This window comes from Capricornis sumatraensis, chromosome 1 (genome assembly GCF_032405125.1).
Source record: "Capricornis sumatraensis isolate serow.1 chromosome 1, serow.2, whole genome shotgun sequence".
Lineage (NCBI taxonomy): Eukaryota > Metazoa > Chordata > Mammalia > Artiodactyla > Bovidae > Capricornis > Capricornis sumatraensis.
This window is the reverse complement of record NC_091069.1, coordinates 177,741,521-177,754,428: the sequence shown is the minus strand read 5'-3', so window position 1 is coordinate 177,754,428 and position 12,908 is coordinate 177,741,521. Positions and strand designations below refer to the sequence as shown.

Below are 12,908 nucleotides of genomic sequence, written 5' to 3'. Positions count from 1 at the left end.
TTGACATGCCATGACAGAAACTGATCACCTGTGGTACTGACTTCTGCTGCTCTAGCCTAGAGCTGAGATACCATTTGGTCAATGACAAAATGAATAGGAAAAAAGGAGTAGGGGAGTATATTAACTTACCTCTACACAAAACTTAAAATGAATGCCTTGGGAATCATAAAATGAAATAATTCGATTAGAGAGTGTCACAGTAATGAGAGACCAGTGGACTTCCAGGTGAATAGGGATCAACAGAAGACTCTTTTTAAATAAATCCACCTGATCAAGAAAAAATAAAAGAAATGCAGCCATCACCATGGGCTTTCCAAACCAACAAGAAACAGCAGTTTCCATTTACTAACCTTTCACCTGCCCAAGGTCATAAATCTAGGAAGTGAAGACAGAATTTGAAGCCAGATCTTAATCTAAAGCCAGATCTTAATCTAAAGCTTACTAGTTTATATCTAGTAAGCTAAAATACACAACAATAAGGAAACAAGGTACAGAAAGCACTGTTTTCCACTTAACCTGCTAACCTGTGCTTATTAACTACCTAACATGATTTAACTTATTTTTTAAGTGTAAATAATTTTCTTATATACATATTTGACCTAGAATCAATTCCTATCTAGGAAGGAACTGTGGTATTAGAAAACAATATAACCTTCTTTTAGCATTCTTCTAGAGACTCAGTATAATAAGTCTGGTCAAGTTCAAATTGTAGCTCTGTGGTCAGAGGACTTTGGTAATTTGCATAGCTTCTTTGTGCCTTGATTTCCTCAATTACAAACTACAGATAACAATAGTATCCACTTTATGAAGTTGTTGAGAGTGACAATACATGTAAAATGCACAAAGTATGCTTAACCATTGTATGTAGCCAATAAATCTTAGCTGTTATCATTATCACTACCTTGGATCTCTCAGTTGTCGAAATTGAGAAAAATATCCTTGATAATTATTTATATGTCCTTTATATCCCAATTCACGCTTCATATCCTAATACATGTCCTTTAAAATCTAGAAGCACTCACTATACCACTTAAAATCCCAGTTGTGGACTGGATGATAAAGAAGTAGGTAGTCAACAGAAGGATGAATGGACTTCTTTCAGGTGTTTTTATGAGTATTTTAGTGATTCCTTGAGTTAAAACAATTACAAGACTATTTTAAACTAGATTCTTAGCAACTATTTCTCAAGGCTTCTTTGCTTTCTGATATTCAGATAATGTCCTGCTCTAGAAGAATCTTCCACTAGTTTACATGACCTTGGAACAAAGCACTTCTGCAAACCTGGGAGGTAAAGTGGACAGGAAATATTAAACAGGACAGACAACTGGTCCTTTCTGGCTCAAAAATTCTGAGTATCTAAAACAAGGAATCATATTTAAAATACAGTATTAAATGAGACCAAATTTACATTTTTCTTAAAAAGAAGCTTTTTAATTATAAGGCAATTTTAAAATAAAAATTACAAAGTACAGATTAAAAGATACACTTTGGTTTGTATCTTTCCAGATCTTTTTCTTCTTTAATATATTAATTTTCACACACATACAACCTTATTACATACAATTAAGAATGATATGTGTGGTCAATTATATTATTGATATCAATTATTTGTTGTTCTCACTATAAGAGGGAGGCTCAAACGGTAAATAATCTGCCTACCGTGCAGGAGGCCCAGATTTGATCCCTGGGTCAGGAAGATACCCTAGAGAAGGGAATGGCAACCCACTCCAGTATTCTTGCCGGAGAATCCCGTGGACAGAGGAGCCTGGAAGGCTACAGTCCATGGGGTTGCAAAGAGTCAGACACAGACATGACTGAGCAACTAACACTTTCAGTTCCCAGTAAGAGGATTATACAGAACTACCTATTGCCATGTGGCTTCACTGCATGGTAGAGAGAAGTGAATTTATGTCATGACCAAGCTGAAGCTTCAAGAACCATCATGTAGCTCTAAGACTGACATGTCTCAAGATTAGGTGCTGCTCCTTCAGTCTGAATCTCATTAATGGGATAAAGATGAAAAAACATAGCACCATCTCTTAGATACAGAGAAAGCATTTGATAAAACTTAACATCTATCTATGATTAAAAGCTGTCAGCAAACCACAAATAGGAGGTATCTTCCTTAACTTGATAAAGAGTATCTATAGATCATTTATGAAAATCTCATAGAATCTACAAAAATCTCCTAGAATCAGTGAGTGAGTCTGACAAGTCACAGGATACAAGGTCAATATAGAGAAATCAACTGTATTTCTCTATACTAACTGCAAATAATTGAAATGTAACATTTTAAAAATTCTGTTTATAGCAGTTTCAGAAATACCTGATACATTTAGGTGCAAGATCTGTACAGTAAGATTTAAAAAATATTGCTTAAAAAAATTAAAGATACAAATCAATGGAAAATATACCATGTTTATAGACTGAAAGACAATACTGTTAAGACCTCCATTCTCTCCAAATGAACGTACAGATTAAACACAATCCCAATATAACCCAGCAAGTTTTTTAAAAGTAGAGATTGACAAACTGATTCTGAAATTTCGACAAGAATGCAAAAGGACCTAGAATTGCCAAAGCTATCTGAAAAAAGAAGGCTAAACATGGCCATTTACACTGATTTTAAGACAAACTGTAAAGACAGTGATCAAGACAGTGTGGTATTAGCATAAGAACAAAGAGATCAGTGCAAAAGAACAAGTCCAGAAATAGACCCACACATATATGGTCAATTAACTTTCTCCAAAGATGCCAAAGCAATTAAAATGGGAAAGAGAAGTCGTTTCAGGAAATGCCACTGAAACAACTGGATATATATCAGTTCAGTCGCTTAGTCGTGTCCGACTCTTTGCGACCCCAAACTGCAGCACGCCAGGCCTCCCTGTCTATCACCAACTCCCGGAGTCCACCCAAACCCATGTCCATTGAGTCGGTGATGCCATCCAACCATATGGGGGGGAAAAAAAACCTTGATCCCTACCTTATGATTACACAAAAACTGAGATGCACCAGAGATGTAAATATAAAACCTAAAACTATAAAGCTGTTAGAAGAAAATATATGAGGCAAATATTTCTTAGACTGGATATAGAAAGCAAGACTATAAAAGAAAAGAGTATGGTAAATTAGATTTCATAAAAGTCTCTATTCATCAAAATGCATGTTAAAGAAATAAGGAGAAAAGTTAGAGACTGACTGAGACAAAACAATAAAAAATATAGATTTGACAGAAGACTTATATCCAGAACTCAAGGACTTCTTTATAATACTTTTCATTCTTATCATTCACTCATTTTTTTTATTGAGTTGGTGAGGTTGTTTCTTACTGATGTGTAGAAGCACTTATATATTTAAAAAATAGTTCTTTGATATTTGATATAAATATACATTTGATATCAAATATTTTTCCCAGTTTACTATTTATCTTTTTATATAGTTGAATTAATTCATTTTTCTTTTATATCATCAGAGTTTTAAATTGTACACAGAATGGACTCTGCTGCTTTGAGATAAATTTTTAAAAATTCTGCTGTGGATTTTCTTTGTACTTTCATTGTTTCACTATTTGTTGCATTCCAAATTCTTGGTTGCTCCATAATTTTTCTTAATGTAATCAAACTCAGTACTTAATTCTTCTATTTTTCCTTTTTTCTTTAATAATAATAGCATTTATGACTATTTTTTTTTCTCAAAAGAGATTTCATTTTATTCCATAGTGGCTGCTAAGATTGTGTTCCCTTTTCTGTCCTTTACTATATAATCTATTTTCTTTTAGACCCAAGGGTTATATCAAGTAATATGTATATTTGTGAACATTTTAAAGATTTTTTTTTTAGATACCTTTTATTACTTATTTTTAATTTGATTGAACTCTGGTTAAGGAATAGTATATGTAATAATTTTGGCCAAGTACATAACCAATTTTTACAAATGTTTCTTGGATATAAGAATAAGTGTATATTCTCTTTTTTGAGGGGTATAAAGATCTGTTAAACCAAAAACACTGGTTGTATTTTTTATATATGATCTTATTTTTTTAGTATATGTAATAATTTTGGCCAAGTACATGACCAATTTTTACAAATGTTTCTTGGATATAAGAATATGTGTATATTCTCTTTTTTGAGGGGTATAAAGATCTGTTAAACCAAAAACACTGGTTGTATTTTTTATATATGATCTTATTTTTTTTATCTGCTAGATTTGTCCAACTATGAAAGAGGTCTCTCAATATCACTATTTGCCAAAGTCTCCTTGCTTTTGTAATCACTGTTGTATCTCCTATATACTAAAATTTTATCACAGTGTACTTTTCACCCTAAGTTCTACCTCATCTGCTGTTAATACTACTGTTCCTCCTTGTTGCTTGCCACCGCCACTCCTTTCTTTTGGTTTGCATTTGCCTAGTACCCGTCACTTGACTTTCAAGCTTCTTCATATTATTTTATGTTTGTTTCTTATACACACATATAGTTGGATTTTCTGATTTAATCCAATCTGAGAAGGTCCACAGGATTGAACAATTTAATTTATTATATTTAATGAAATGACACTGAATTATACTTGGCTTTATTCCTTCAATTTCATGTCATTTATTATTCAGAAAAATTTCCATGCTATTTACAAGACATACCTTGTTTTACTGTACTGTGCAGATACTGCATATTTTATGAATTAAAGATTTATGTCAACCCTGCATAGATAAAGCCTATTGGCACCATTTTTCCAACATTTGTTTACTTCATGTCTCTTTGCCACATTCTGGTAATTCTTGCAATATTTCAAATTTTTTCATTATTATTATATTCATTATAGTTATTCATGATCAGTGATCTTTGATATTATTGCTCTAACTCACTCAGGCTCAGGGGATGGTTAGCATTTTTTTTTTTTTTTTAGCAAAAAGGTACTTTTAATTAAGGTATGCACATTATTTTTTTTATCCATAGTACTATTGCAAACATAAGGGACTATTGTGTAAACATAACTTTTATATGCACTGGGAAAACAAAAAATCTGGTGACTCACTTTTTTGCAATATTCACTTTATTGCCGTGGTCTGGAACCAAACCAACAATACCTTCAAGATATACCTGTCTAACCTTTCTCTACTCCATACTACACATGATCATCTTTCCTCAGCTATGTAACTTCTCCTGGTTAAGTAGTATCCTATTATATGGATGTATATACATATCTTTATTTATATGTATTTTATATTTACTTTTATTTATTTATTTGGCTGCACCAGGTCTTAATTGTGGCACTTGCAATCTCTGTTGCAGCATGTGGGATGGATCTAGCTCCCTGACAGGGATCAAACCCAGGACCCTGCATTGGGAGCCCAGAGTCTTAGCCACTGGACCACCAAGGAAGTCTCGGACATATATCTTTCATTTGACCAATCCCCTACTAATTAGCCGTCCTCAATTTTTCTAATATAAACATCAACACAGCCCATCTAGTGGCACAAGTTACATGCTCAGAAGTCATCTTTCACAATTCCTCTTCTTCATCCCTCATAACCTACTCATCACCAAGTCCTGTTAATTTACTTCCTAGGTCACACTCGTATTTGTGAACAACTCCCATCTCTTCTACTATTGTAATTTAAAGTACAGTTAATCTGCAGTGGCCTCCTACTCACATCAACTTTGCTCCCACATTCATCCATCTTCAGTGCCACTAGAGCAAAATACAAATTGGATGTTGTCACCTAAAACCCTTCAATAGATTCTTACACATTTAGGATAAAACTTAAAATGTAGACCACAAGGCCCTGCATCTCTGAATCAGATTCACTTCATGCCACTCTCATCTTTGGTCTTTGCAATCCGGCTATTCTTTCTTCTCCCATGCTTCTACCAGCATAATATAAAAATGATGACCACTTAATGTGTGTTTATCATGTGCTTACTGATTTACATGCATTCTCATTTAATTCTCACAAGATAAATAAAACTGACATTCCCATTTTTTAAATGATAAAACTAAAGCTTAAGGGAATTAAGTAATTTGCCTAAGGTCTTACAACTATTTAAGTGGCTGAACCAGGATGTGAACCCAGGTCTAAATCCTGAGTTCATTATTTCCCCAGATGTGCACTCTTCAATTTAGTTTATCTTGGCACTACTGATGATGCCTTGCACAAAAAACCTACCTAGCAATGTTCAATCAGCTGTTTGTACTTTGCAAAAATAATTTACACCCACAATTACAAAAGCCTTAATATCAAAAATAGAACATAAATAGGCTTTTAAAATAATGTTTCTGACATAGTCAATGAATAAAGAGAGAAATTAAGGTTGGAAAGAACCTTAGGGATTGCTTTATCATTTTGTTTTTATAAATAAGCAATCTGAAGCCCAAATTAATCTTATCTAAGTTGCACAGCCAGCTAATAATAGTGTCAGAACCTTTAACTTCCAATCCAGTGCTTTCTGTTATAGCAGATTCCAGTCAACTGGATAGACTGAGAAATTTTACTAGTGTCTTGTCTTTCAAACAAAAAGATTTAAAAGAAATAATAAAAAGCAACTTTAAGTCAATGGGCCTGTTTCTACTATGTATCATATTGGCAGTAAAGATAGCTTCATCTGCATTTCAAATTTAGAATAAAAAAGAAATAAAGCAAATACCTTTTTAGTCCATCTTTTTACTCCATTATATCCTTTGGTAACCAGCTGTCTATGAAAAAAGCTGTTGAAGAAATGAACCTAGAAAGACATCAAATACAAGCACTCAAGATTATGTTAGGCTGTGTCAGGACTTAAATTCACAACAAAAGGGAAATTTAAAAATCCCTGAATGTAAGACAGACAAAAAAATGAGGAAAAGTTTTTTGTTAAAAATAATGACAAAAACATACATTACAGCAGTTCACAAAAGACTATTTCAAATTTTCATTAGAATGACCTTACAGATGCGGTATCTTATCAGAACTGGACTGGGGCAGTAAACAGATGACCTGAATCCAATCAAGTAAAGAAACAATCTGATAAATCTTGTCAAATCAGGTGATAAAGTTGAAAAAGGCTATGAAAGAAAAAGGTAACAGTTACCTTGAACTCAAGGGATGGGAAGTACAAAACTAATTCCATTTGAGGAATGTGGATTTGTAGACTCCTATAGTCATCTCTTCAAGAAAATTAGACATACCAAGGGAACATTTCATGCAAAGATGGGCTCAATAAAGGACAGAAATGGTATGGACCTAACAGAAGCAGAAGATATTAAGAAGAGGTGGCACGAATACACAGAAAAACTGTACAAAAAAGATCTTCACGATCCAGATAATCACGATGCTGTGATCACTCACCTAGAGCCAGACATCCTGGAATGTGAAGTCAAGTGGGCCTTAGAAAGCATCACTACGAACAAAGCTAGTGGAGGTGATGGCTGTTTCAAATCCTGAAAGATGATGCTGTGAAAGTGCTGCATTCAATATGCCAGCAAATTTGGAAAACTCAGCAGTGGCCACAGAGCTGGAAAAGGGCAGTTTTCATTCCAATCCCAAAGAAAGGCAATGCCAAAGAATGCTCAAACTACCACACAATTGCACTCATCTCACACGCTAGTAAAGTAATGCCCCAAATTCTCCAAGCCAGGCTTCAGCAATATGTGAACCATGGACTTCCAGATGTTCAAGCTGGTTTTAGAAAAGGCAGAGGAACCAAAGATCAAATTGCCAACATCTGCTGGATCATGGAAAAAGCAAGAGAGTTCCAGAAAAACATCTATTTCTGCTTTATTGACTATGCCAAAGCCTTTGACTGTGTGGATCACAATAAACTGTGGAAAATTCTGAAAGAGATGGGAATACCAAACCACCTGACCTGCCTCTTGAGAAGGTCAGGAAGCAACAGTTAGAACTGGATATGGAACAAAAGACTGGTTCCAAATAGGAAAAGGAGTATGTCAAGGCTGTATATTGTCACTCTGCTTATTTAACTTAAATGCAGAGTACATCATGAGAAACGGTGGGCTGGAAGAAGCACAAGCTGGAATCAAGACTGCCGGGAGAAATATCAGTAACCTCAGATATGCAGATGACACCACCCTTATGGCAGAAAGTGAAGAGGAGCTAAAAAGCCTCTTGATGAAAGTGAAAGAGGAGAGTGAAAAAGCTGGCTTAAAGCTCAACATTCAGAAAACTAAGATCATGGCATCTGGTCCCATCACTTCATGGGAAATAGATGGGGAAACAGTGTCAGACTTTATTTTGGGGGACTCCAAATTCACTGCAGATGGTGGCTTCAGCCATGAAATTAAAAGATGCTTACTCCTTGGAAGAAAAGTTATGACCAACCTAGATAGTATATTCAAAAGCAGAGACATTACTTTGCCGACTAAGGTCTGCCTAGTCAAGGCTATGGTTTTTCCTGTGGTCATGTATGGATGTGAGAGTTGGACCGTGAAGAAAGCTGAGCGCCGAAGAATTGATGCTTTTGAACTGTGGTGTTGGAGAAGACTCTTGAGAGTCCCTTTGACTGCAAGGAGATCTACCCAGTCCATTCTAAAGGAGATCAGTCCTGGGTGTTCATTGGAAGCACTGATGCTGAAGCTAAAACTCCAGTACTGTGGCCACCTCATGTGAAGAGTTCACTCATTGGAAAAGACTCTGATGCTGGGAGGGATTGGGGGCAGGAGGAGAAGGGGACGACAGAGAATGAGATGGCTGGATAGCATCACTGACTTGATAGACATGAGTTTGGGTGAACTCCGGGAGTTGGTGATGGACAGGGAGGCCTGGCGTGATGCAATTCATGGGGTCACAAAGAGTTGGACACGACTGAGCGACTGAACTGAACTGATAGTCATGCAAGTGAAAGTGGCTTAGTCCTGTCCATGTCTTTGCGACCCCATGGACTGTCCATGGAATTCTCTAGGCCAGAATACTGGAGTGGGTAGCCTGCCCTTCTCTAGGGGATCTTCCCGACCCAGGAACTGAACCGGGGTCTCCTGCATTGCAGGCAGATTCTTTACCCCCTGAGCTATCAGGGAAGCCCAATAGTAACTATAAAAAGGTCACTGCTAATACTGAAAAAATTACTCTAGTCATATGGCACATCATGTTCTGCATCCTTGGCCTTTTTAAAATTCTGGCTTATAAATGAGTATCAGCTCACCAGAGAGAGTAAACATACTATGGTCTTCAAGTGTTTACTCAGTAACTTTGACTCACTTGAGATGAAAAGCTGAGGTTCTCAGGATGTGGCCATCAAACCAGCAGTGTAAGTATCATCTGGAAACTTGTTAAAATACAAATTCTCAGGCCCCACTAAAGACTTAATAAAGCAGAAACTATGAGAGTAGGCTCAGCAATCTGGTATCTGAGGATTCTAATGCACATTTGTTTTGAGAACCAGGGAGCTTTAGGTATCCACAAAAATGCTTATAGTAGCCATCTCTAGGCAGTGATTCTCAAACTTCTGAGTGCATCAGAAACTGAAGGGCTGATTAAAACAGATTGCTAGGACCCACTCTCCAGTTTCTGACTTACCAGAAATTTTGGATGGATCCAAAAATTTGCGTGTCTAGTAAATTCTCACATGATGCTGATGCTGCTGGTTTGGGGACCGTACTTTGAGAACTACTTTCAGTTAGTTCAGTCACTCTGTCATGTCCGACTCTTTGCAACCCCAGGGACTGCAGCACGCCAGGCTTCCCTGTCCATCACCAGCTCCTGGAGCTTGCTCAAACTCATGTCCATCAAGTCAGTGATGCCATCCAACATCTCATCCTCTGTCGTCCCTTTCTCTTCCTGCCTTCAATCTTTCCCAGCATCAGGCTCTTTTCAAATGAGTCAGTTCTTCACATCAGATGGCCAAAGTATTGGAGTTTTAGCTTCAGCATCAGTCCTTCCAATGAATATTCAGCACTGATTTCCTTTATGATGGACTGGTTTATCTCCTTGAAATCCAAGGGACTCTCAAGAATCTTCTCCAACACCACAGTTCAAAAGCATCAATTCTTTGGCACTCAGCTTTCATTATGGTCCAACTCTCACATCCATATATGACTACTGGAAAAACCATAGCTTTGACTAGATGGACTTTTGTTGGCAAAGTAATGTCTCTGCTTTTTAATATGCTGTATAGGTTGGTCAAAGCTTTTCTTCCAAGGAGCAAGTGTGTTTTAATTTTATGGCTGCAGTCACCATCTGCAGTGATTTTGGAGCCCCCCAAAATAAAGTCTGTCACTGTTTCCATTGTTTCCCCATCTATTTGCCATGAAGTGATGGGTCTGGATGCCATGATCTTCCTTTTTTGAATGTTGAGTTTTTAGTCAACTTTTTCACTGTCCTCTTTCACTTTCATCAAGAGGCTCTTTAGTTCTTCACTTTTCTGCCATAAGGGTGGTGTCATCTGCATATCTGAGGTTATTGATATTCTTCGGGCAATCTTGATTCTAGCTTGTGCTTCATCCAGCCCGGCATTTTGCATGATGTACTCTGCTCTCTAATGTAAATAAGCAGGGTGACAGTATACAGCCTTGATGTACTCCTTTCCTGATTTGGAACCAGTCTGTTGTTCCACGTCCGATTCTAACTGATGCTTCTTGATCTGCATACACATTTCTTAGGAGGCAAGTAAGGTGGTCTGGTATTCCCATCCATTTAAGAATTTTCCATAGTTTATTGTGATCCACACAGTCAAAGGCTTTGGCATAGTCAATAAAGCAGAAATAGAAGTTTTTCTGGAATTGTCTTGCTTTTCGATCATCCAGCGGATGTTGGCAATTTGATTTCTGGTTCTTCTGCCTTTTCCAAATCCAGCTTGAATGTCTGGAAGTTAATATACTGTTGAAGCCTGGCTTGGATAATTTTGGGCATTACTTTGCTAGCATGTGAGATGACTGCAATTGTGCACAACAAATAATTGAACATTCTTTGGCACTGCCCTTTTTTGGCAATTGCCCTTTTGTGGCATTGCCCTTTTTTGAGATTGAAATGAAAACTGACCTTTTCCACTGCTGAGTTTTCCAAATTTGCTGGCATATTGAGTGCAGCACTTTCACAGCATCATCTTTTAGGATTTGAAATTGAAGTTCAGCTGGAATTCCATCACCTCCACTAGCTTAGTTGTAGAGATGCTTCCTAAGGCCCATTTGACTTCCCATTCCAGGATGTCTGGCTCAAGGTGAGTGATCGCACCATCACGGTTATCTGGGTCGTGAAGATCTTTTTTGTGTCGTTCTGTGTATTCTTGCCACCTCTTAATATCTTCTGCAGGTCCATACCATTTCTGTCCTTTATTGTGTCCATCTTTGCAAGAAACGTTCCCTTGGTATCTCTGATTTTCTTGAAGAGATCTCTAGTTTTTCCCATTCTATTTTTTCCACTATTTCTTTGCACTGATCTCTGAGGAAGGCTTTCTTATCTCTCCCTGGAAGAGAGGTAAGAACTCTCTTTGGAGAGAGAGTTGGAACTCTGCATTCAACTCTTTGGAACTCTGCATTCAAATGGGTATGTCTTTCTTCTCCTTTGCCTTTAGCTTCTCTTCTTTTTTCAGCTATTTGTAAGGCCTCCTCAGACAGCCATTTTGCCTTTTTGCATTTCTTTTTCTTGGGGATGGTCTTGATCACTGCCTCCAGTACAATGTCATAAACCTCTGTCCATAGTTCTTCAGGCACTCTATCAGATCTAATCCTTTGAATCTATTTGTTACTTCCACTGTATAATCATTAAGGGATTTGATTTAGGTCATACCTGAATGGTCTAGTGGTTTTCCCTACTTTCCTCAAAAATGTGCATTTCTAGTAAATTCCCATGTGATGCTGATGCTGCTGGTTTGGCGACCATATTTTGAGAACCTCTTTCAGTTGTGTCTTTTTTATACCGTGAAGGTTTAGAATTAAATGTAGTGGTAATAAAGGGAAACTATAGTTTTGAAATGAATACTTTTATGTTAAAAATCATCTGTATGTTTAGATTTACACTTTGATTAAGAGAATTAGACAAAATAGAGAATCTGACAGATTAGCTTCATGATTCCAATTTAAAATGTTTAATCAACTTTTTATTTTAAGTGGAAAGTTATGACATTTTGTCTCTATCAATAAAGTGTTGGAATCTGAGATTCCTTATATTTACCTGTTTAAATGATTAGACTTATGAAAGTTTATAAAGTACTTAAAAAGGTTTTGCTTTATTGGAAAGGTTTTGCTTATTGAAATTAATGGCTACCAATCAGGCAATCAGTATTCAGAAACAAAATATATTAAATTAAAAAAATAGCTTTTTGATATGTAACTAAGCTCTTAAGGGAATTTTAGAGTTTAATGGGGGTTAGTTTGTATTTAAACTGAGTATCAAAGATTAATCCAAGAAAAAGTGAAGATGAACACACTTTACTACATTTTTAAAGAGAATAAGACCTTAAGTTAAAAAAATTCTTTAAGTTAAATGTAAATGCTTAAAGCGAACAGTCCTTTTTGTGCATGTAAAAAAAAAAAAAGCCTCCCTAAGTTATCAAAAATACACCCACTCTGAAATAAATAAGCAGGAAAACACTGGCATGACTTTATGCTCACATGATTTTATAGAACTTATGCCCAATTCTAGCACATGATCAAGACAAACATCTTTTAAAAAATCTAAGAAATATCAAATAATTACATACAATTTTTTTAAAAAGAAAAAGCTTTTTTTAATATAAATTTATTTATTTTAATTGGAGGTTAATTACTTTACAATATTGTATTGGCTTTCTTTCTTTAATACATAGGACCCTCTCTCCTGTAGAAAAAGTTTTCACTTACTTTGTCTGGGACTGCATCCATTATCAGCTCACCATACATATTTATGACCTATAAAAAGTCAATATAAAACCCATTAACCCCACATACAATTCAGAACATCCACTCAGAAGGAATAACATAGCTACTGCTAATAGTAATCAAAC

The 12,908-nt window shown here is 36.1% G+C and overlaps 1 protein-coding gene across 1 annotated transcript in view; it reads right to left on the bottom strand.

Moving 5' to 3' along the window:
- The window catches only part of SENP5 (SUMO specific peptidase 5), a 47,608-nt gene that overhangs the window by 8,436 nt on the left and 26,264 nt on the right, over positions 1-12,908 (bottom strand). The window contains exons 5-7 of the mRNA XM_068967083.1: positions 12,766-12,813; positions 6,642-6,719; positions 130-267 (exon numbers count right to left, since the gene is read on the bottom strand). Of these exons, the coding sequence (XP_068823184.1) occupies positions 130-267; positions 6,642-6,719; positions 12,766-12,813 (264 nt within the window). The remainder of the gene's footprint in view (positions 1-129; positions 268-6,641; positions 6,720-12,765; positions 12,814-12,908) is intronic.